Source organism: Oryzias latipes, chromosome 18 (genome assembly GCF_002234675.1).
Source record: "Oryzias latipes chromosome 18, ASM223467v1".
Taxonomy (NCBI): domain Eukaryota; kingdom Metazoa; phylum Chordata; class Actinopteri; order Beloniformes; family Adrianichthyidae; genus Oryzias; species Oryzias latipes.
In genome coordinates this window covers 24,150,834-24,173,193 of record NC_019876.2, presented here as the reverse complement: position 1 = coordinate 24,173,193, position 22,360 = coordinate 24,150,834, and the positions used below count along the sequence as shown (strand labels likewise).

Sequence of the window (22,360 nt, the reverse complement as noted above, 5' to 3'; positions counted from 1 at the left end):
CTAAAAATCTCTAAAAAAGGCAAAAGGAAGCCTAATGCAGGCTTACATGTATTAGTTGTCACAAAAGAAAACTTACGTCTATCCACAAATCTCCCTTTTTCTTTCTGGGAGAGATGTGTATCATTTCTTTGTCTATTTTTTGGCTCTTCAGTGAATACATTTAAACATTTAAACCTCTTTTTTTTTTAGTAAAACTCATCAGAAAACATGTGTGGGTCTGAGATGCTGTATTTGAGGGACAGTGGGTCTATTTAGTGGTTGCATAAACCACCTTTGTGTATGCAGCATTTATCCTGGTCTTTGCTTTCCATTGGAAACTTACAGCTGCATAGTTTAAAGCATCAGAGTCCAGGCTCTGTAAAGATAGTTGAGTTACAATTCAAACAACGTAATTACAAAAAAGTAATTAATGTTCTTATTCACCTCTTTTAGTTGTCTTTCAACTGAAGCTGAAATAATAAATAAACATCAACTGTTAAAAAAAGAAAAGTTTTTTTGTGGGACTTTTTTTATATGCATTAAAAATATTTAAAAATGTACCTTTTGGATAAGACCGGATTTTCATGAACAGCATGATGATGACCATCAGAAGAAAAGCAATAATGCTTCCCACAATCACGGTCTGAAGGTCTGGTGATCTGGACATTTCTAAGTAGCAAGTATATAAATTTAAAGTTATGTAAAAAAAAACATCCAGGTAAAAATGTAATATTTTTCTAAATGATCTTACCATATACCAGCAAATACGTTGCACCAAAAATAACTGCGCTTGTACTGCCTCTATGTCCACAGAAATATAGTCCAGAGTCAGAGAGGTTCACATTTTTGATGTTGAGAAAAACATGTGTGATGTTAGATGTCATAAAAAATCTTTCTTTGAATCCATCCTTCATTGAAACATTGGACTCTGAGGTTATCATTGATGAAATGATTGTGGCGTTGCGTCCATCATTCAGTTTGAACCAGACAATGTAAGATATGAAGTTGCTGAAGTTTGAGCACTTCAGTGTAACTTCTCCTTCAGGTTGAACTTTCACTGTGTGAAACTCAGGGGTTGACAAAGAGATCAGACCTGAAAGAATAAAGAGAAATTTAAATCTAGCAATCAAACCAGTCTTTGAGAACAATCCAACCAGAGAAACGTTGGTGGTTTACGCGCGAAAGAAAGCAGTTACTGTGCTAAGAAGAAAATGTAGAAGTACTTACTGAGGGTGCAGAGCAAAACCAGAACCAAGGTAAGGTTCACCATTGTGTGCACAGCAAAACTCCACCTTGACAATGTTTGCTAGTGAACTGTGCTGCAGATACAATGATCTGAAGATAAGGAGGGGGCTTGTCTACCGAGTGATGCAACTGCTCCTTTCTTAATAATAATAATTTACATGCCACAATGACTTGTTTTTTTCAAGAGTGAGAGGTTCCATCATGAGACGGTAAAACGGAACTTTTCACAGTTTACGTGAAGCAAGAGAGTTTTTACTCATGTTGTTTTTAGAGATACTTTTGTTTAAAAATGTTTCTATATTTTCTATTTATTTTCTTCTTCATACCCATTTATATTCTTTATTTTCCTGAATAAACTACTGCTTTTGTGCAAATTTTTTTCCCCGCAGAACATTAAACCGGAGATCATTAAAACCAGGGACGGTAGAGTTTTTGCGGAAGACGATCTCTTAAATGATGAAATTGTTTTGCTTGTAACAAACAATTTTAGCTCTGAGCGCATTGAATCATCAAAGAAAGTTTTGTTTGAGGTCTGCCCTACTACCTTTCACACTGCATCTCACACAAAGGCACACAAAAGGATATTGACAACGTAAAGATGCGTCTGCAAGTGCTAAACGAGTGTGGGGACAATATTCCAAGGTTTGTCTCACACTATTTGGATGAGCTGCCTCCTGTTTCATTCAATCATGTTGATGACTTAGCTCTATTGTCACGGATGGAACAAATAAGCAATGATATACTGTGACGGTGTGGCACCGTCAGATGACGAGGGGGGGGGGGCAAACCGTGTTTTATTGTTTGTGTATTGATGTGTTTTGTTATTTATGATTACCACCTGTGGTGCCGCCTGGACGGGAATGGAGAGCAACGCCCCGTGGGCGTGGCATCCCATTTAAAGGTGAGCACCGCAGTTGGTGAAAGAAGGAGTGAAAGTGTGTGCTGTGTGCTGCATGGCCCTGCGTGTAGCAACCGTGTCTGAATTAAACACTGAACCTCCTCACCTTGGCTCCTCTGCATCCTTTCTCGGCAGGACCCCGTCACATATGGTGTCAGAAGTGGGATAAGATGGCCAGCCGTGGAGGTAAACCCTCTGCAAAGCGGAGGAGTGGACTTCGTTCTCAGGAGAAACTGGAGGAAGGAGATCCTCAAGCCACTTCAGACCAGGGTGAGACCTCTGAATCAGTGCCGCCTAATTCATCTTCTTCATCGTCGGAGGGAGAGGGGCGCCCAAAGCCCAAATCTGTCTCATCAGGCGCTGCAGATGGGGAGCTGATGAACCTGCTTAGAGACATTCTGAAAGCGCAGCAGCAAAGAGAGGAGGGGGTTCTGGAGGAACTGCGACACCTGAGGATGTCCCTTCAGCCTCAACCAGATGCTCCATCAACATCGCAACAAGCGGGGGGGTGTCACTCCAAGTCCAGTGAGTACCAGCAGTGTAAGAAGATTGCTACCAACCCCAGCCACACAGCGATCCCGGAGGTCAGTGCAGGACTCACCTCAGTCTTCAGACAATGAAAACAGGGGATCAGACAGACGATTTCACACTGATCCCAAAATACTGCCTTTTCAAGCAGGTGAAGATATTAAGAACTATTTACTGCGCTTTGAGCGCATTGCAAAAACTTGGAGGTGGCCAGAGGTTGAGTGGGCCTGCAGACTCATCCCACTGCTGTCAGGAAAGGCATTGGAGGCCTACACAGCTATGGATGAGAAAAAAGCAGACTCGTATACTGACCTCAAAGCTGCTTTGTTGGAAAAATTTGACATTTCACCTGAAACCCACAGGCAGCAGTTCCGAGCGGTTTCCCTGCCAGCAGGTGAAACGCCTACAAAGACATACCACCGTCTCAAAGGACTTTATCGTCGATGGATACGACCGGAGCAGCATTTAAAAGGAGGAGATTGGTGAGAAAATCATCCTGGAGCAACTTCTGCGAGTGTTCCCTCCTGATATTCGGACCTGGGTGAAGGAGCATGAGCCAACGGATGGGCTGACAGCTGCCAAGCTGGCTCTTCAGTACCTGAATGCACGAAAAGGATCTCTGCCTCCTCGAGGGACCAGCAGTGCACCTCGTTCAGGACAACCAGCATCACATGTTTGTCTGACAAGGGGAGGAAGCCAGCCGGAACGTCCAGGTACCACAGCCATTAGCCAAGACCGCAGGTGGTGAAAGGAGGAGTGAAGGAGGTGCCATGCGCTGTGTGGCCCTGCGTGTAGCAACTGTGGTGCTTACTGTTCTTGAATAAAGACAGAACCTCCTCACCTTGGCTCCTCTGCATCCTTTCTCGGCGGGACCCCGCCACATATGGTGTCAGAGGTGGGATTGCAGAGGGGCCACAAAAAGGTGAGGACGCAGCGGCGTGGTGGGGACGATTCCCCGGCAGCTCAGCGCCTCCTCCAGGTACTCCATCCTCTGAGGAAGAGGGGGTGGATCCGGGTGGCCTCGTCGGAGCGTCAGGCCTGGCCAGGGGCCCGGAAAGCGACACCACGGCGTCCAGATCAGCGTCCATGACGAGCGGCGGACCTCGCGGGCAGCAAGGGCGGACCGCCGGAGCACGGAGACAGCCGGAGGCGGCACGGGCATACCGCCCGGTTCCACTGCCGCCGATGCAGGCATTGGAGGCCTGCGCGGAGAGGGACAGGGGGCGGACCGACGTCTACCGGGCCGTCAGCGGAGTGCTCCGGGAGAGGCGCAACATCTCGCCTGGAACTTGCTGTCGGCGCTCCGATCGGCTGAGGTGCCATCCGGGAGGAGACCAGCGGGGGCGTGTGGCCGAAGGAAGGGCCTTAGCCGGGGCTGGGACCGACTGGAGCAGCGCACCGAGGAGCGGATCGTGCATCCAACCGACGCGAGGACGTGGGTGGAGGAGCACGCGTCGGAGGAAAGTCCCGCTGATGCCGGCAGACCAACCGGACAGGGCCTCTACATTAGGCAAGGGGCGCCTGCGGAACGGGTTGGTGGATCGGCGTGGGCTTGCGCGGCGGCGGAGGGCTGGACTGGATCGCCGCACACCGTCGATCTCTCAGAGGAGGGGGATGGTGTGACCGTGTGGCACCGGCAGATGACGAGGGGGGGGGCACACCATGTTTTATTGTTTGTGTATTGATGTGTTTTGTTATTTATGATTACCACCTGTGGTGCCGCCTGGACGGGCATGGAGAGCAACGCCCCGTGGGCGTGGCATCCCATTTAAAGGTGAGCACTGCAGCTGCTTGAAACTCACTCTGGAGTCTCAAACTACTGCTTGTGAAAGTCTTCATGCTGTGACGGCTTCGATTACTTCAATGGAGTGGCAGCACGACTATGCTGAACCACTCACCAGCGAAAAGATAACAAACAGAGGAAACATCTGACAGTAATACCGGACAGCCTGCAGGACAAGCCCCAATGTCTCCAATGTGGAGTGTTGTGGTGTGGGATGGACGCTGGCAGAAAGGAATGGATGTAAAACCTGCTTCAGTTTCAAAGCCCCGAGTGAATCACGCTGCCAGACGTTCCCGTAAAACTTCTGGCATTATTGGAACTGGCTGTATGAGTGGGAAGAAGCAAACTTATATAATCCCACCCCTAAAAACCCCACCAAAGAACAAGCTTCTGCAGTCAGTGGTTTAGTGGCCCCAGAAAACGCTTGGGGTGTGAATAAGGCCTCTGTTCCAGTGGTGGACGGCGGCAAAACCAACGCGTAACAAGTACATTTTGTGTCATCTTATTTGACAACAAAACATGCAGATTGTATCATATAATACGTGTGACCAGTGTACTTGTCAAAGTGTTGCATAATTTAAATCAAGTCTTTATGTTGTCGATAAACTGTTGAATGAGTGTGACATTTTATGTCTGCAGGAAACTTGGTTTGCCGAACAGGACTTGGACAATGTGAAATCATTACATCTGGACTTGCTTGTTGCTGGTGAATCCACCAATGATCTAAGCACAAGACTTGTCCGTGGTAGAATACCTGGCAGCGTGGCTATCCTCTAGAAATGTTAAGTATGACTCTGTTGTTAAAGTTGTGAGACTTTATGTTGATTGGGCTGTTGGCTTGGAAATTAAGATAATTAAGAAACTTGTAAAAATGAATGTTTACATGCCTTATGAGTCTTATCTATTGGAAGGTAAATTTTTACACAAATTAGCATTCATAGAAGCATTTATTGAAGATAGCACCTCGACTTGTGTGTTTGTTATATATATATATTTTTTTTACTTGACCTGTCCAACAGCTGGGCAGGCAGATGAGAACTGAGGGCCTCTTGTGTTGGAAATATTTTACTTTAACAATAAGGGTTATTAATCTTCAGACAAGCCAAAGGTATGTCTGAATAAACCCCTTTTGTAATTGAGGCCAAACTTTATTAATTTCAACCATGTTTGAAAATCTTTGGTGTTGGACCGGACGGAAAAGGAAAGAAGGGAAGAAGAGAGGGGGGGGTAGGAGGGTGATAATTGGAGGGGAGGGGGGATAAGACCATGAAGAAGCATAAAACAACAAGTTAGAGACATTCTGGGACCCCCCCCCCCCCCCAAGGGCCCTGTACCCCCCACCAGGGAAAGGGTAGGGGACAGATGGTTCTAGGTCCCACCTTCCTTGCAAAATGTGTGTGCGTGTGTGTGTGTTTGAGAGGGTGTGTGTGTTCATGTGTGTGTGTTTATGTTGGAATGTATATATTGAGGGGGGAGGTGTGTGTGTACTAGGGGGGGTGCAGTTAAAATTGGCGGGTAGGGCACTAAGGGCACATCTCCTGATTACTCACAGTGATGTCCCCTCACCCTCCCCACCAAGGGACCCTAAATGTCTGAGGTGCGGTTAAAATTGGCGGGTAGGGTGCTAGGAGGACATCTGCTGCTTGCTGGCAGTGAGGAGGAATTTTAAAATCTATTCTAAAACGGACTGGGAGCCAGTGCAGGGACGCTAAAACTGGAGTGATGTGGTCTCTCATTCTGGTTCCGGTTAAAAGTCTGGCGGCAGCATTTTGGACTAACTGGAGTTGATACACACTCTGCTGTGAAAGGCATGTGTAGAGTGCGTTACAATAGTCCAAACGGGAAAAAATAAAAGCGTGAATCACCATTTCTAGACATTTTTTTGATAGGAGAGGGGTTATCCTGTATGACCTATGTAGTTGCCAGAAACAAGATTTGACTACTGATTTAACATGCGTCTCCAAATTCAAATCGGTATCAAATATCACCCCCAGATTTCTGCAGTTTGAAGAAACATATTTAGACAGAGACTCCAATTTCTGAGCCACGCCATTTCGGGCCTCAACTGAACCAAAAATAATTACATCCGTTTTGTCCATATTCAATTGCAAAAAATTTTGGGCCATCCAGGTTTTAATATCAGCAATGCAGCTATTGAGATTATTTAAAAGACCAAGGTCACCAGGTTTAAATGATAAATAGAGTTGCGTATCATCGGCATAAAAATGAAAATTAAGGTTATGTCGGCGAATTATCTCCCCCAATGGCAACATGTAAATTGAAAATAACAGAGGTCCCAGTACCGATCCCTGGGGAACGCCACATGTCATTTTCACTTTGGACGAGCAAGAATTGCCGATGAACACATTAAAAAACCTGTTCGATAAATAAGAATAAAACCAGTTAAAAACGGTGCCAGAGAAACCTACCCAAGATTTTAGACGTTGTAATAAAATGGAGTGGTCAACTGTATCAAATGCTGCACTGAGATCTAAAAGAACTAAAATGGATATTTTTCCTGAGTCTGCAGCCATTAAAAGGTCATTCATCACTCTCAGCAACGCAGTCTCTGTGCTGTGGTTGGCCTTGAAACCAGATTGAAGGGTCTCAAATAATTTATTTTTATTTAAAATGGAAATTACCTGCTCAGCCACTAACCTTTCCAGGATCTTAGCCAGGAAAGGCAGTTTTGAGATTGGCCTGTAGTGCTCCAAGCAACTTGGGTCCAGGGTGGGTTTTTTCAATAGTGGCTGAATCATAGCAGCCTTAAAATCATCTGGGACTGTGCCAGTTGAAAGAGAGGTGTTCATTAAGAACAGTATGTGGGAGCTAATCGATCCATATATTTCTTTAAAAAATCTAACCGGCATAATGTCCAGAGAGCAATGGGATGGTTTCATTTTATGAACAATCTCAGAAAGAGTGTTGGGGGAGATTGACTGAAAGTCTTCTAAGACCACTGTGGGTCTTGCAGGTGGAGTTGACAGAATAGGAGGTGACATAGATCTGGTAAAGGATATCTGAGACCTAATGTTAGAAATTTTGTTAAAATGATTTGCAAATTGCTCACAGATTACTGGGGAAGTCGGTAAATTGCTAGTATGTGGAGCTTCACTTAGCTGATTTATGACCTTAAAAAGTACCCTGGGATTATTTCTATTGGCATCAATTAATTGGGAGAAGTAGTCTGATCTTGCCTTTTTCATTTGACGGTTAAAATTATTCATGTGATTTTTCAAGGTGTCCAAGTCCACAGTTGATTTAGAAGCTTTCCATTTGCGTTCGGCTCTGCGACAGGTTCTTTTTGAGTTGCGAATACTATCAGTTATCCAAGGCAGATTTTTATTTTGGACTTTTCTCAACCTGAAAGGGGCAATTTGGTCCAGGATGCGTGCAGTCGCTGAGTTAAAATTTGATAAAATACTGTTTGCATCAGAATTTAAACCCAAAGGGGCAGAGAAAAAATTTCCAAAATTTGCTGCAGTAGATGGGTTGAAGACACGTGAGTAAATGAAATTAGCCTTAGACTCAGGGGGATTAGCATTTAGTTCTGGAGAAAACAAAATGCACTTACGGTCAGACATAACAAAATCCATACATGTCACATTGGGGACTGAGATCCCACATGTTAGAATAGTATCTAGAGTATGACCTTTAATATGGGTTGATCCAGTGATAGCTTGATCAAGGTTAAAAGAATCAATGATGTTTAAAAATTCCCTTGCTAGTTGATTATCTGAGCAGCACACATGGATGTTGAAATCTCCAGCAATGATAACTTTATCATGTGTTGGCATAACCAGGGAGAGAAGTTCAGCAAACTCCTCAATAAAACCAGATGTTGATTTGGGGGGCCTATAAATAAGAATACATAAGACTTTACTCAAACCACTTATATAAAAATATAAAGACTCAAAAGATTTAAAATCACCAAAAGTGGCTGAAGTGCAGTTAAAATTATTGTTGTATAAAATGGCAAGTCCCCCACCCCTCCCTGAGGGTCTGGGTTTGGTAAAGAAGGAGAAATTGGGCGGGGAGGATTCTATCAGGGGGACACAATCTCCATCCCTGAGCCAGGATTCTGTTAGCATTAGAAAATCTATTTTGTTGCTAGTAATGAGGTCATGGCAAGTAAACGATTTGTTAGCCAGGGATCTAATATTCAGAAGTCCAAAGCGTGTAGGATATGATACAGGGTTTGATGAAAGATTAATAGTGACCAAGTTATGAGGATTTCTAGACCTCTTATTTTTAAGAGGATAATGGTTCTTTGGCTGGTTGTAAGAGGAATTAAGTGGATGATTCCTATTATTATATAAAACAGTTATATTATATATGGGTTGAGGTTGTGATGAACAATAGTATGCTGACAAAGGGGATTTCCTTTCAGAATTAGTTGCACAACAGTTGGGATTCTGTGAGGTAATTGAGCAGCAGGGGGAGCTGGTGAGATAACCGCGCAGCTCATAAGTAGCAGAAGAAGACGCTGGAGGAGCGCTTTGTTGTGAAAACAGTCAGTCACGTGGTAATGTCTGAACCGCAAATATCTGATATTTGCTGATAAAACCCCCGCCAACCCCCCCCCAGCACAGACAAAGGGACCACTCCCCCAAGCCAAGCCAGACCCCCCCCCCCCCCCAACACGCACCCCCCCCCCCAAGCCCAGAGGATCACGCAGCGCCCCAGCCCGCCCCACACAGGCACCGGACCCGACCAACGGAGCCCACACCAACCCCCGCCAGGCACCGGAGGCCCCGACCCCCACCCCGAACCACGGCAGAAGGGCAAGGAGCAGTGACGACCAGGCCCCCCCACCCCCTAAGTCATGGAGTTAGCTATGGGAGACCAGAGAGACTGAATTCTTTCAAAGTTACTTGAGCTTTGGGCTGACATTTTTTCCAAGCTGATATGATCAAGCAGCAGATTTCTGTGTTGACTTATATTTACATTTTTCTTGTTTTTCCAATTTATTAAAATAGTTTTTTTAGCAATACAGAGTTATGAAAATTATAGATACTAATCCTCCTTCTATATCAATGGCACTCATGTCACCAAGCACACAAAGTGACGGTGAAGCCGTGATCGAAACCTTAAGCCAGACTGATAGATCGGCACATACCTGCTGCCATAGAGTCTGGACAGGAGTGCAGAACCACAGTGCATGCATGTAATTGTCGGGTAGATTACTGTCACAGTGCTGACAAATGTCTGAGTTACTGAAACCCATCTTGAACATCCTCTGTCCAGTGTAGTAAATTCTGTGAAGAGTTTTGAAATGGATTAGCTGCAGATTTGGAATTTTTGTCAGTTTAAAGGTGTTTAGACAAAGTTCTGACCAGAAGCTTTCATCTGTGCTGATGCTCAAATCCGCATCCCATTTTGTTGTCGGAAGTGAAATATTATTATCTAAATTACATAAAAGTTTGTATATTTTGGAGAGAGTTTTATTCATAGAGAAATTAATCAGAGTGGTAACTACATCTGGTAGCTTTAAATCGTTGTCTCTGCATTTAAACTTTTTAGTAATAATTGATTTAAGTTGGTGATATTCCAAGAAGTTGTTTATTTCATGTTTGTCTTGACGTTCCTGGGGAGTTATGAATCTTCTATCAATAATTATGTGCTCTAGTTGTTTTATGCCCCCTGCTTGCCAAGCTGGGAAGTGTATCATTTATTTGTTTATAAGGATGTCTGGGTTGTTCCAGATGGGTGTCATTTTGCATGGTTGAATTGATGATTTTGATATTTTGAGAAATTCCCACCAGACTTTTAAAGTGGCAATTATATTAACAATTTTGAAACAATCCTGTTTTTTAACTGTTTGGCTAATAAATGGTAGATCTGACAGGTTGATCTTTCCACATAACGCTTGTTATAGGAGATTTTAATGCTGATCTCTCAGATTACTCATCAATATTTGGTCATCATTTAGGCAATTTCTGTGAAGAAAATAATCTCACCTAATCAAGCATAGTACTTCTCCCAGATACAAGCTTTACTTATATAAGTGATGCCTGGCATTCCACCTCATGGCTGGACAACTGCATCTGTACTCCTGATGCTCATGCTTCTCTGAGAAATATCAATATTCTAACATCAGATGCAGCCTGATAGCATACTGTGGCCGCCGGCCTGGGCACTTCAGTGATCCCTGCTGGCAGACTCACAATACTGAGGAGTCAATGGGTCGGGCAGAGCATGGATGTGAACAAACAACTGGAAACAAAAAGGAAACGGTGGCACCTACAAATAAATTTTGATTAACGCAAATAACCAAAAATAATACAACACACGCACACACGCAAACATACCTGCTTACACTGCTCAGAAGGACTACCCACAAGAGTCGCATGACCGGCCAAACACTGCCTGTGATCTAAACAGTTTGGTAAAATTAAGAATGGTGCGGCAGCAACCTGGAGGCGAACAAAGCATAAACATACCCGGCTACGGTTAGGGCCCAACACACAGCCGAAGGCTGCACACCTGCTGCACCTTCCAACCTGGAAGCAACTGGTCTCAGGCTGATCCTCTACTGACAGTGAGGCTTTTATCAGCCCTCTGCTGATGAAGCAGCTGGTGATCTTAATCAAGTGGCTCTCTGCCTGCCACACCAGCCGCTCTCGTTTTGTATCGGTGCCCCGACGATCAAGACCAAGGCCGAAATAGAGCCGACATGTGGACGTGTTGCTCCGTACTCCCAGCATTCCGCCCCCCCTCAAGTTTTTACCCAAAGTTGTGATTCAAATTTGATGTGATGGTTAATGTGTGGGATTTTACAACTGAATTGAAAGTCAAAAAGAAAAGTTCACAAAATGTTAAATTTTAGGTTACTGAAACCTATAGTTAAGTTACCAATAATTGGAATCTACAGTTTTTACAATTAAAAAAATTAACTCTTTACATGGGCTGCACGGTGGAACGGTGGTTAGCACTCTTGCCTCAGAGCAAGAAGGCCCCTGGTTCAAGTCCTGGCTGGGGGACATGAAAAACACAACATCAATGGGGACCTTTCTGTGTGGAGTTTGCATGTTCTCCCCGTGTATGCATGGGTTCTCTCCAGGATCTCCGGCTTCCTCCCACCGTCCAAAAACATGCTTCATAGGTTAATTGGCAACTCTAAATTGTCCATAGGGTGTTAGTGTGAGAGTGAATGAGTGTGTTATTGTGAACATTCTACCCTGCGACAGACTGGCAACCTGTCCAGGGCATCCCCTGCCTTCGCCCACAAGTGGCCGGGATAGGCTCTGGCAGCCCCGTGACCCTGAAACGGAATAAAGAGAATAGAAAATGAATGAATGAATGAAAGTCTTTACATTGTATAACTGAGTTGGGAAAGGTTAAGATTCAGTTAGGAATACGTGACATTTTATGTCACTGTAAATTACATCTGAGTTGGTCAAAATTAGGATTCAAAGCTAATCTAACTTGAAATTTTAAGTTCATACAACTTAGAACCGAGTTAGAAGAACTTAGAAAAATGAGTTTGCAAACTCCAACACAAAACTTAAAAAGTTTAGGTCCTTAACTCAAAATTTTGCGGAAGTCTGTTACCATACAAGTTAAAGTTCTAATAACTTTTCCTTTTTTGCAGTGTACTGTATATGTAGACAAGACGATGTATTCCTTTTTTGAGACATTGTCGTTTCAGAAGTAGCTCACATGCCAAAAGTGGACACCCCTGCCCTACAGGGAGCCCGTGAGGAATGCCATTGAGGCCTGTTACAACGGCACCACACCATGAAGACAAGGATGAGAGCAATATTTCTGGGGGTGTTTAAAGTTAAGGTAACTGTACTGTCCTCACTGAAATGGGACATACTTTTCATTAGACAGCTAGCTGAACTTTAATAAGTGAATGTTCCCGTACAGTTTTTTTTTATCTGTGCTGGAAACACAAATTCACAAAGTGGCACAGAGTCAATTCTCTGCTTTCCTATCAATAACTGAGCCAAATTACACGGAAATGTCCAGGCCTTCATTTCACGAACCTTCTATGTTTTTTTTAAGTTCTCCCACTCCTTGGCTGCACTGGATGAACTTATTAATATGGGTCAGCCTCATTTCCTGTATCAAAGCTCTAAATAGAAAGTAACAATAAAAACCTTTATGCCAATATAACAACAATTAACAGTTTAATGATAAATGTATAAAAATCTGTGCTGTGACCTGACTCGCGTTTGCCTGACAACAGACTCTTTCACCACCTGCAGGCGAAATGGTGATATTATGACTTGATCTTTGCTGTTTAATCTAAGATGCATACCTTTCCCTACCTTGTCCTGTATACTGAATAGATGTCGTCCTTTCCTCTGCCTTTCCCATTGCATCTGCCATTCTTCCATAATTGTCCTAATTTCTGTTCTTCCTTATGGAATTTCCATCTCTACACCCCGTTTCAATGCCCGCTTTGCCAGAAAATCCGCCATTTAATTTCCCTCCACCCCATTATGTGCTGGTACCCACATAGATCTAATACTGATCTTCAATTTTTCCAATCTGAACAAACTCTCATAAATTTCATACACTAGATCTGACCTGCAATCAGAAAAAATATTTTAAAGACATCAATGCTTTTAATGAGTGTAAGCAAATCACACCATCACCAATTCTATTCTGTGCCAACCAGTGCAAACGAAATTATGATGCAATCCAACATATTTTCTAAATTAAGGGATACAGAAAGAAAAACTCTTTGTTTCCAGATCTTTAGATCCATCTGCGTAAATGGGAATGAATGAAGCATGAACCATGTCTAACCTGCCTGCTGTGATTTCATCCCAATTCCTCTTCCATTTGCTACCCTCCATCTTCATGTGGCGATAAAAATCCACTTAAACGGTTGGACAAACCCACATAGGAGTGGCTCGCTACAAAGACTTCTTAACTAGGGTCTTATCATTAATCTTTGTTATTCTTGTCAATCTACACAATTCCCAACCAACACTTTCATTTTTCCCACTATCACTCTCCCAAAATACAGTAACAGCTCTTGTAACCATGTGATCTACATCGCCACTACCCTGTATGTTTACCCAATAATTAAGCAGCAGTTGTTTAGCTCTGAGATTTAAAGGCAGTTCCCCCATTTCAACCTGTGACAACACTGCAGGAGTTGACTTCATAGCCCCAGCAAATATTCTCAACGCCTGATTTTGGATGACCTCCACCTCATGTAACACCGTTTTAAAAACGGAATAATTCCCCAACGTGAACACAACATGAACAAGACACAACATCTTCTCTCTCTGTAAAAGAAGATACTCATACAAAGTAATATTCACACATTGTCATTCACTTTTCAACAGTGCGGTACTGTACTTAACACCTTTAGTAACCAAGTCACTCAGTCCAAATAATAGGTATTTAAACGGTAAACAAAAACTGTAACGTGTTGTTTATCTGTTCAATGAATAGCTATAACTTGAAAATCTGAAGTTTTTCTGAACACACAGCTACAAACAAAATCAATTACATAACATAATCCTTGTGCCATCTAGGTTTGTGTTTAGCATGAACTGGTTTCCATGTGGGTGGAGAAGTGTCATCATTCAATACCAGCTTGTTCAGTCGCCTCGGGAAACCGAGCAAGATGTGCAGCGTTTCATGTCTTCCCGTCACTGAGTTAGAATGAGTTTGCACCTCTGGCCCTCTCCTCGGTTGCAGGAGCAGTAAACCTGGGGTGTGCTTTAGCAACATGATGTGGCTTTCTTATTCACACTTTCTCTCCTGGCAGAAAAGATGGTGTACGTGAACCACGTCTAGCGTTGGTGTAACGTTGCATACTGCTCTGCTGTTTTTGAACTGGACAACAGGGGTTACTGGAAGAACGTCAAGTTTTGTTTGCATCTTCCTACCGTTGAGTAGCTCATAAGGAGAGATGGAGGTGGTCGCATGTGGAGTTCCACGGCACACCTGGAGCCAGTCTGTCACAGCCTCAGTCCAAGGTAGGGATTGCTGAATTGCACTCTGAATACAGGATCTGAGACCACGGTGAATCTCTCAACCGCCCCATTGCCAGCTGGGTAGTAGACAGATGTTCTGCTGTGTTATGCCTCGCAGAAGAAGAAAAAAGGCGAAAACGTGAGAGGTAAACTGTGCACCATTATCGGCAACTATGTTTTCAGAATTACCATGTCGACTAAAAACACTAGACAAGAACCGAATGACATCATTAGCAGTAGCAGTAGGTGAAAAAGCAAGTTCAGGCCACCTAGAATAGTAATCAGTCAGCGCGATGGCAAATCTGCAGGCAGTGTCAGCTGTCTGAAACGGTCCAACAATGTCAACTCCCTGCTTCTACCATGGTGCATCAGGAAGCGGAACAAGCTGCAGAGGAGCAGGATGTGTATGGGTTGTTTTGTCATTAGTCTAACAAATGACACATGAGGCTATAGCATCGTGCACTTGGGAGTCCATCTTTGGCCACCAATAAAGGTCCCTCAAGCACTGTTTAGTGCGCACAATTCCTTAATGACTCTCATGGGCAAGAGTAATTAGCATAGGTCTCACAGAAAGCGGCACAACAATCCTCAAACCTCTGAGGATGAATGTATCTAATGCTGAAAGTTCATCTTTAATGTTATAATAAGGAGCAAGTGCCTCTCTGACTGACTTAATAGAAGCAGGCCAGCCCTTTTCCATTTGAGAACGTAACGTAGACAAATCAGGGCAAGAAGAACATGCCAACTCAAAGTCAGACAAGGGAAGTGAAGATAAGCAGCAGAAATCTGTGCTACCATTTCTGGTTCTGGACTCGGAATGAATGTGTCAGCAACAGGCAAGGGGAGGTGGGAAAGACAATCAGCTGTATAATTCTGAGAGCCTGGTCGGTAAATGATGTTGTAATCAGACCAGCGGGCAACACGCATTCCAGCTCGACCCATCCCTTTTTCCCCGTTGTCAATGTTTGGTGATCTGTCCGGACAGTAAAACGTTGTTCCCATAAATATGTTCGACACTTCTCAGTTGCCCAGACGCATGCAAGTGCTTCTTTCTTAACAGTAGAATATTTCTGCTCTGTGACAGACAATGTGTGAGAGGCAAAAGCCACTGTTTTCTCAGTGCCATCAGGGTGCACCTGAGCTAACACAGCACCCAGTCCACAGTCACTGACATCAGTGGACACCACAGTGTGTAGGGTTGCATCAAAAGGTGCCAGAGCAGCATTAGTGACCAGGAGGTGTTTAACTTCCTCGAAACTGGTTTGTGCAGCCAAGGTCCAGGTCAATGTGTTCTTTTCCTTGGCACAGATATGCTTAAGGGCTACAACGGTTGCAAAATTGGGCAGGAATTTGGAGCACCAGGAAACCAAACCCAGGAAGGATCTCAGTGAAACAGCATCAGATAGAGGGGCTTTCAGTACAGCCTCAATGTGGTCCTGATCAGGAAAAATGCCATCTGTACTAACGACGTGACACAAAAAGCGCAATGAGGGTTTTCTGAAATTGCATTTTGGGTCATTGAGCACTAGTCCAGCTTTCTTGAGCCTCTGAAGGACAGCATCAAGGTTCTGATCCTGTTCAGAAATGGTTTTTCCAAAAACAATGAGATCATCCAAGTAATTTTGGACACCAGGAAGATCTCTGAGGATTTCTTTCATCATTTCCTGGAAAGCTGAGGGGGCAGAAGCGAGTCCGTATGGAACCCTGCAAAATCTGAAGAGACCATCATGAGTAATAAATGCTGTGAGGTCTCTGCTGTCTTCATGCAGAGGCAGCTGATAGTATGCATTAGCAGCTGATAGTATGCATTAGCCAGGTAAAATGTGGAAAACATTTTTGCACCCTGTAGGTTAGCAAATAATTTCATCCACGTGTGGCAATGGATAGCAGTCAGAGCAGTAGGGATGCAAGAAAGCAGCGATGGTTCTGCTGGCATCACCGGCGGTGCAGGCAGAGATTTGTGAGGAGAAAGGACAGTATTGCCAGAAATACAGATCTCGTCCCAGGAGAGGCGTGCCTTTTTTCACAACAAAGATTGTAGCTGAAGCTGTCTTGCCTCCTCTGACCACTGTGACATTTAAGCAGCCTACGACAGGAATTAACTTCCTTGTGTATGTCACCAGTTGAAGTTCTGGTGGGCATAATGGTGTATCACAAATATGCTGTTTGTAAATGTGATATGGCAGAATAGAGACAGCAGAGCCTGTGTCAACAGTAAGTTCAATGTGACTGTCCTGCTTGTACTTCGATTTAGGTAGGTAAGGATGAGGCTGTTTGGCTTGGACGGGCATACTGCGGTCTAGAGCCCTGCGCGGGACTATTTTCTTCATCCCGCTCCCGCCCGCACCTGCCGAATTTCTGACCAATCCCGCCCGCTCCCGCAATATGTATGTCCACTCCCGCCCGCACCCCCAAAACTCATAGAATTTAGTCCCGCACAGTAATAGAGATGCACTTATTTTGTATCGTCTCCCGTCCCGCAGGAAAAAAACACGTATTTGTATTGATATTATTGAAGAGATTCATGTCCCTCCTCCAGCCTCATCTTTTCATGCATTCCTCTTTGTGTAATGTGCAACTTAATTATTAAATATATTTTCACAATTCTGTTCGGTTGAAAGTGTGCGTGTGTCCGCGCGCAGACAGACGGCCTGAAGCGCGCTGAACCAGCTGGTAAATATGCAGGTCAAAGTCATTTGAATTGAGGAAGAAAAACATTAATGGTTCAACAGAGCTGAAAATCTATGAATTAATTTTTCCTGACGGAAAAATACTTTTTTTTTTTGCTTCAGCCTTTTCCCGTTTTTGCTGTTTTGCGCCTTAGTGGGGCATCGGCACGCAGATCTGAACACCATGCGTGTCTCACGATGAACCTCGTTTGAGGTTCTTTTCTGCTTCATCCATTGACATCATGTCCCCGTCAGGAAACCTCTGCTTCTTCCTTATCCCGCGCAGTGTTGCCAGATAGATTGACAGCTCTTTCATCCTTCTGTTGCGCTAGAGCGTTCCGACTAACGGGTTAACCTGCTATGACCGTATTTTGCGCTCTCTGTGTAGAATACACTGGGAGCGCGGAGAAAAACAACTCAGCTACAGAGGATGTGAACAGGTAAACAGGTAGAGAGGAAAAGCAGGTAAAGAGGTGGGGGAGGGGCTTTGGCTTCAAACTCTGTCAGAGAGATGGAAACACGGGCGTCAGATTCAGACGCAGCTTTCACTGCGGGAGTTGAAGCAGAGACTTTCTCTGGGATGATTTTATGAACTCAAACATGGAAACATGATTACCAAGCAGAACTCTTCAAAATAATAAACCTGATCTCTCCACATTCTTTGTGTCTAGCATGCATTGATAAACACATCGCTCCATGCAGCGATCAGACCAGAACTTTAGCTGATAGCTCCGCCCACACGCGACCACGGTATCAAGCTTTAAAGAGCACAATTTCTAAGAGGCGGGGCGTTGCACACCCCCAACAACAGGTTAGATGACAGTGGCCATTGGGCGTCTCTACCTGGTGCCTTCACGGAGCTTCAGAACATCAGACTCCAACAGCCGCACAGCCTAACGTAGTCCGCTAATATATACTCATGAGATATTCATCCCAGCACTGATCCCGCAGAGTTTTTTTTTTTTTGCCGCCCGCTCCCGCCCGCAGTACAATTCAAACCGCCCAATCCCGCGAGATTTGGGTTTGGTCCCGCGGGACCCGGCTGGACCCAATCCCAATGCAGCCCTCCACTGCGGTCTGCAGCTATTGCTTTAGCCTGCTGAACTGCAGATCCCAGTTGAGTTGAAAGAGTAAGTGCTGTTTCCAATGTTAAATCTGGTTCAAGCAAAAGTCTTTCTCTTATGCTGGAGCTGGAAACGTTTCGACGAACTGTTCACGGATCATTTCGTCCATCTTGCCATCAAATCCACATTTGGAAACAAGATCCCGTAATGCGGCCACATACTGCATAACTGTTTCATGTGGTGACGTTGTACAATGTCTGAAAGCGTGTCTTTCTACAACGCTGTTGAGTTTGGGTGAAAAGGGCCCTTCCAGAGCAGCAACAGCTGAAACAAAAGTGTCACCTGTGTCTGGCAAAGAGTAGAAAATCCGCTGTCCCTCAGTTCCAAGGCATTGAAGTAATGTGGCTCTCCATCTGGCTCCTGGCCACGCATCCCTGAGGCATATTATCATAAGCAAGTAGTTGTTGAACATACGCATCCACATGGCGTACAGTAGCGGCAGTTCTCCGGGACACTGCAAAAACACTGGCAGGGGGTGCACATTTGCCGCCATGTCGGTCAATTGAAAAATCGCCGGCAAAAACACGTGGGAAAACTCATCACCAAAAATGTTTTGAATTGCCCTTTGTCTGATAATCCATGTTTATCATGCACCACTGTTTTCATTTCAGTTAATTGTCCTCTGTCTACTTAAGTATCTTGATTTTTAGTTTTTCATCAGCTTTGTCTCTCTTTTGTTGCTCCCTCTGCTTTGTCATGTATAATCTAATTCGTCATTAGGATATCTAGTTTTGTTTGCATAGTATTATTCTACACATATTAATACTTATACTTAAAAAAACACAAGTTGTTAACCTTATTTATTGTATTATGTTTTCAAAACAAATTTAAGATGACAGTTTTAAAACTTTAAAACTGTCATCTTAAAATGATCACATTGTGGTATATTTAAGAGTTAATGGCCTTCGAACTATGCATTATCACTTTTCAACGCACACCGTGGAAGCCTGAACCGGTTGATTCCGTGAAGTGTTAAAAAGTGACAATGCATACTCCGACGGCCATTAACCATACCATGGTCACTTACAAAATAATGAAATATTAACCAGTTTTTAGTCCTTAGTTCTTGTTTTTTGCCAATTTTGATTTTTTTTTTTCACAAACAGCACACTATGTATTACGTGGTGCATCACATTGTCCAGTAACGTGACAATGCGCCGCACCACCGCTGCAGTCAAGATTCAGCGAAATTTATGGTATACCACTTTTTAACGCACACCCAACAGCCATTCAGAATCGAGTATTCACCCCGACCATGGTATAAATGTGATTATGTGAGCACCTATGTGAGAAATCTATGTTGATCAGTAGCAAATAAAGCCCAAATAACGTCTTGATAGTTTTTTTTTTTTTGTGTGTAGTGCTGTGTGTGATTGATGCTTCACTTCCGTTTTGAGACAGTGTGATCAAACCACATCATGTTATCTCAGCTGGCGTGGCCTCTTCCCCTCAGTCTGCCTGAGGTCCACCCCCTACACAGCGAGGCACATAATGCAACATTCTTGCTAGATTAAGAGGTGATAAAAAATAGCCCTCTGCGGACTTCCTCCCACAGTGAGAGTAGGGGGTTGGCCCTATGAGGGGGTGGGCTGTCTATTGAACTGATTGGACCGCTCTAGACCGCCTCTAAGTGGCAGCAGTAGGAATCTATCAAAGGAGTCGACAAGCTGAGGTTCTGGAGCTGCGGGCTGCTCTTTTATTTCTCCATTGTGGCTTTTTAATTGAAGAAAATGTTATTGCTTTTTATTTTAAAATGTGATGTAATTTTCTGATTATTCTGATATGTAGTTTATCAAAGCTGCACAAAAAATTGTGATGAATATTGAGAGTTGTGTGCCTCTGAAAATGTGTTAGTTATGAACAAATGTCTGTGTTGATCTGTGTCAATGTTGCGTGTGGGAACATGTTTGTGCAGAGAATCGCTATATGCGGCTTTTTCTGTGTGCAAATATCAACAGTGCAGTTGTGTGTGGTTGTATACAAATACAATAAAAGAAAAATAAATCATTGAATATTTAAAAAAAAATAGTTTTAAATACAGCGGAAAAATAGTGGATTGCAGAAAAGATTTTTTTATTCCTTTTTTAAACAGTTTACACACACACACACACACCCACACACACACGCACACACACACACACACACACCCACACACACACGCACACACACACACACACACACACACACACACACAGTATTTGCTCCACAACATTAAAACAGGTCCACCAGCTCTTTTTCTAATCATCTTATGATTTTATCATTTGCATGTTATGTTCTTCACATACGCAATGTCTGCATTTATTCTGTCATGAATCTTATAATTTCCGATTTTGCAATAAAAATGGTAAAATCATTCAAAGGCAAATCCAACAAATACATTTGAGTTTGAACATTTTCTGCTCTTCTAATTAGCTTCTATGTAAAAACAAACAAATAAACAAAAACAAGATTTAGATTCAGGAACCAAAATGAAGAACATGTAAATGGTGTCTCAGACTTATAAGAAATACTTGACCTAAGACTCATCTAAAGATCCTTAACTTAAAGAGTCCATTTGTGAAAGCAGGTGAAATCAACAGCATCTGGTCATACATGTGACCTCACCCAAGTTTTTAAGAACGTTACATTTGGCAGATTTCAAAACTCAAATTCAGGTTACTGGTTACAATGCATGAGCTGCATAATTATGTGATCGTTTCGATAGTGTCCACACCATAATTTAAACATTATTTATTGTTGATCTATTAGTAAGTGGAGTTATTTGAGCTTTGGACATTTGAAGCGTGAGAAAAGATTAAGGTGCGTCTGGTTCAGAAAACAATTTTTCTTTAAAGACCAATTAGATGAAGCAGATTTATAATCAGAATTGCTGGAGATCTCTATAAAAGGGCATAAGGAAACATAGTGAAGACGTATAAAGTGTATACTTACTATCAATTTTTAGTCACAATTGAAAATTTACATCGATCCACAAATCTAACCTATTCTTCTTTACCTTTCTAGTAGACACCCGTTTAATTCCTATGTCTAATTTTGGTCTTTACTGTGAATTTTAAACCCTTTTTCGGTCAAACTCATCAGAAAACATGTGTGGGTCTGAGCTGCTGTCTTTGAGGGACAGTGGGCCTATTTAGTGGTTGCATAAACCACATTTATGTCTTCTGCAGCTTTTGTCCTGGTCTTTGCTTTCCATCGGAAACTGACAGCTGCATAGTTCAAAGCATCAGAGTCCAGGTTCTGTAAAGATAGTTGATTTCCAAATTAAACAACCTAATTACAAAGAAGTAAATAATGTTCTTATTCACCTCTTTTTGGTGTCTTTCAACTGGAGCTGAAATTAAAAAAACAAAACAAAACATCAACCAGTAAAAAAAATGTTTTGTAGGATATTTTTCCAAGTATAAATTCAAGAAAATGTACCTTTTGGATAAGACCTGATTTTCATGAACAGCATGACGATGATGACCATCAGAAGAAAAGCAATAATGCTTCCCAGAATTATGGTCAGCAGTTCTGGTGATCTGGACATTTCTAAGTAGCAAAACAAGAATTAAATTATAAGTTACATAAAAAACATCCAGGTAAAAATGTAATATTTTTCTAAATGATCTTACCATATACCAGCAAATGCGTTGCACCAAAAATAACTGCGCTTGTACTGCCTCTATGTCCACAGAAATATAGTCCAGAGTCAGAGAAGTTCACATTTTTGATGTTGAGAAAAACATGTGTGATGTTAGATGTCATAAAAAATCTTTCTTTGAATCCATCCAACATAGTAGCGTTGGACTCTGAGGTTATCATTGATGAAATGATTGTGGCGTTGCGTCCATCATTCAGTTTGAACCAGAGAATGTTAGATATTAAGTTGCTGAAGTTTGAGCACTTCAGTGTAACTTCTCCTTCAGGTTGAACCTTTGCTGTGTGAAACTCAGGGGTTGACAAAGAGATCAGACCTGAAACATTAAAGAGAAATTTAAATCTAGCAATCAAACCAGTCTTTGAGAACAATCCAACCAGAGAAACGTTGGTGGTTTACGCGCGAAAGAAAGCAGTTACTGTGCTGAGAAGAAAATGTAGAAGTACCGTACTTACTGAGGGTGCAGAGTAAAGCCAGAACCAAGGTAAGGTTCACCATTGTGTGCACAGCAGAACTCCACCTTTACAGTGTTTGCTAGTGAACTGTGCTC

The 22,360-nt window shown here is 43.1% G+C and overlaps 1 protein-coding gene and 1 long non-coding RNA gene across 2 annotated transcripts; both read right to left on the bottom strand.

The window, feature by feature from the left end:
- Window positions 1-247: 247 nt before the first annotated feature.
- On the bottom strand, window positions 248-22,359 carry LOC111946309. Its single transcript, XM_023965948.1, has 5 exons — window positions 22,266-22,359; window positions 731-1,072; window positions 541-648; window positions 424-449; window positions 248-355 (listed from the first exon to the last, which is right to left on the bottom strand). The coding sequence occupies exons 1-5, from the start codon at window positions 22,306-22,308 to the stop codon at window positions 248-250; spliced, it is 627 nt and encodes a 208-aa protein (XP_023821716.1). The 5' UTR covers window positions 22,309-22,359.
- On the bottom strand, window positions 20,698-21,793 carry LOC105353772. Its single transcript, XR_002875303.1, has 3 exons — window positions 21,591-21,793; window positions 21,476-21,501; window positions 20,698-21,407 (listed from the first exon to the last, which is right to left on the bottom strand). It is a non-coding gene; the product is annotated as an uncharacterized LOC105353772 (long non-coding RNA).
- Window position 22,360: the final 1 nt, after the last annotated feature.

Excerpts from the sequence above, each read along its gene's own strand:
- LOC111946309 (XM_023965948.1), bottom strand. The coding sequence starts at position 22,308 with ATGGTGAACCTTACCTTGGTTCTGGCTTTACTCTGCACCCTCA. Across the intron at positions 649-730 it reads AACGTATTTGCTGGTATATG|AAATGTCCAGATCACCAGAC; the intron begins GTAAGATCATTT and ends CTTGCTACTTAG. Across the intron at positions 450-540 it reads AATCCGGTCTTATCCAAAAG|CTTCAGTTGAAAGACAACTA; the intron begins GTACATTTTTAA and ends TTATTATTTCAG.